General features: G+C 54.3%; 1 protein-coding gene across 1 annotated transcript; it reads right to left on the bottom strand.

Annotated features, from left to right (window-relative positions):
- Window positions 1-939: 939 nt before the first annotated feature.
- ETH_00043100 (uncharacterized protein) lies at window positions 940-2,059 on the bottom strand (the record flags this gene model as incomplete). The annotated part of the gene is made up of 3 exons (XM_013380003.1): window positions 940-1,058; window positions 1,624-1,720; window positions 1,938-2,059. Coding segments are annotated over 3 exons (338 nt in total), but the record flags the coding sequence as incomplete, so codon positions are not given.
- Between the last annotated feature and the right edge of the window lie 147 nt (window positions 2,060-2,206).

Raw genomic sequence — 2,206 nt, 5'->3', positions numbered from 1 at the left:
AAGTGGCTAGTTAGCGCCCTAGCCGCATGGCTAGCTAGCTGGCTGGCTAGCTAGCTAGCTAGCTAGCCAGCCAGCTGACTACCTGGCTGCCTACTTCATGACGTGGCTGGTTAGCTAGCTATCCAGCTAGCTAGCTAACTAGCCAGGTAGCTAGTTAGCTATGTAGCTAGCTAGCTAGCTAGCTAGCTAGCTAGCTAGCTGGGCAGACGGGAGAGCAGCTAGCTGCTCTCCCATCTGTGCTAAATCCCAAACCCCTGAACGCCTTGCGCGGGCCGGGGTGTACGTACACCTGAGCCTTTTATTATTTTTTTTACGACAGCAAAACAGCCGACAAGTTGGACCAGGTGTACGTACACCTTGCTCCTCAACCCCCTGAGGTACCGGCCATACGGCGCTAGCTAGCTAGCTAGCTAGCTAGCTAGCTAGCTGTGTTGTTAGTTAGCTAGCTAGCTAGCTAGCTTGCTAGCTAGCAGGCCGGCTAGCTAGCTAGCTGGCTAGGTAGCTAGCTAACTTGCTAGCTTGCAGGCCGGTCAGCTAGCTAGCTGGCCAGCTAGCTGGCTAGCTAGCTGGCTAGCCAGCCGCAGGTAGGGTTTCTACGGTGTACGTACACCGCAGCAGCGCTCGTTACAGAGTGTACGCACGCTCCTGACGGAGCCAGCCAGCTACCCACCGGCTAGCCAGCTAGCCAGACACCACCTAGCTAGCTACCAAGCCAGCCAGCCAGCCACCTAGCTAGCTAGCTAGCCACCGGCTAGCTGGCGAGCCACCCACCACCTGGCTAGCTAGCTAGCTAGCTAACCACCAGCTAGCTAGCTAGCTAGATACTTTAACAGCCAATTGACCACCCACTACCTAGCTAGCTAGCTAGCCAGCTGGTTAGCTCACCAGCTAGCTAGCTAATCACCAGCTAGCTAGCTAGCTAGCTAGCTAGCTAGCTAGCTAGGCGTCGAGGCTGCCGCCAGTGAGTACGAGGTGGGCCGTGCCTTCTCCCTCCTGGACGCGCTGGAGGGCCTTGAGGGTCGGAAGAGACTCCATCAGGTTTTCCTGCAGTCTCCTTTCTGCAGCAGCAGCAGCAGCAGCAGCAGCAGCAGCAGCAGCAGCAGCAGGGAAAAGGAGACACCAGAAACGGAGACAGCATGAGCGGAGGAGACAGGAGCAGACAGGGGGGCAGAAGAGGTGGTAAAAGGAGACAGGAGAAATAAAAGGAGAGAGAAGAAATAAAAAAGAGACAAAAGAAATAAAAAGAGACGAAAGAAATTAAAAAAGACGAAAGAAATAAAGGAAAAGAAATAAATAAAAAGAAGGAAATGGAATAAAAAGAAAACAGAAATAAAAGGAGACAAAGGAGACAGCAGCAAACGAAGTGTCTCCTAATGGCCAGCTCGGAGAGACCGGAAAAGAGACAAGAAAGAAAGAGAAAATTGGAAGAAAAAAAGGGACAAAAGAGACAAAAAGGAGACAAAAATAGAGGAGGGAAACGACGGAGAAGGAGCAGATAAAAGAGCTCGAAAAGGAGACAAAAAACAGCCCGGAAAGAGACAAAAAAGCCCCAAAAAGAGACTCGCTGCGAATGCATGCGCATGTGCATGCATGCAGCTGCGGTGTACGTACACCCCAACTCACCCAACTCCAACTTCTTCAACTTCTTTTCTTGTTTTCGCAAACTCGGAAACTTCCCGTGGAAGTGCCAAGAAATCCGCCGGAAGGCGTCCTTGGCGGTCTGCGCAGCCCAAACCCTAAACCCTAAACCCTAAACCCTAGACCCTAAACGCTGCAGCAGCAGCAGCAGCAGCAGCAGCGGGCGGCAGCAGCCCGCGCAGCCGCCGCGCTGGACTCCAGCAGCGCCGCCTCGCGCCCTCCTGCGCGACGCACGGAGGACTCAGCACCAAGGGTTTAGGGTTTAGGGTTTAGGGTTTAGGGTTTAGGGTTTGGCGGACCATGACGTTTCCGAAGGCGTCTCTGTAGTCAATGTTCACTTCTTTGCCAGAGTCCGCGTTGTGCAGCGGCTGCTCCAAGTGGTGGCCGCGCCGCCGCCGGATCTTGTCCAAAGAAAAGAAGTCTGAGCCGCACACCCTAAACCCTAAACCCTAAACCCTAAACCCTAAACCCTGGAAGCTAGACGCGGAGCACTTCCGCGGCGCTGCAGTCTTGAAGAGCTGCAGCAGCAGCAGCAGCAGCAGCAGCAGCAGCAGCGGCCGGGGGGGGG

Source organism: Eimeria tenella, genomic scaffold (genome assembly GCF_000499545.2).
Source record: "Eimeria tenella Houghton genomic scaffold, Eth_scaff4304, whole genome shotgun sequence".
Classification (NCBI taxonomy): Eukaryota; Apicomplexa; class Conoidasida; order Eucoccidiorida; family Eimeriidae; genus Eimeria; species Eimeria tenella.
Note: the sequence above shows the minus strand (reverse complement) of the source record. Positions and strands in the feature narration are given on the sequence as shown.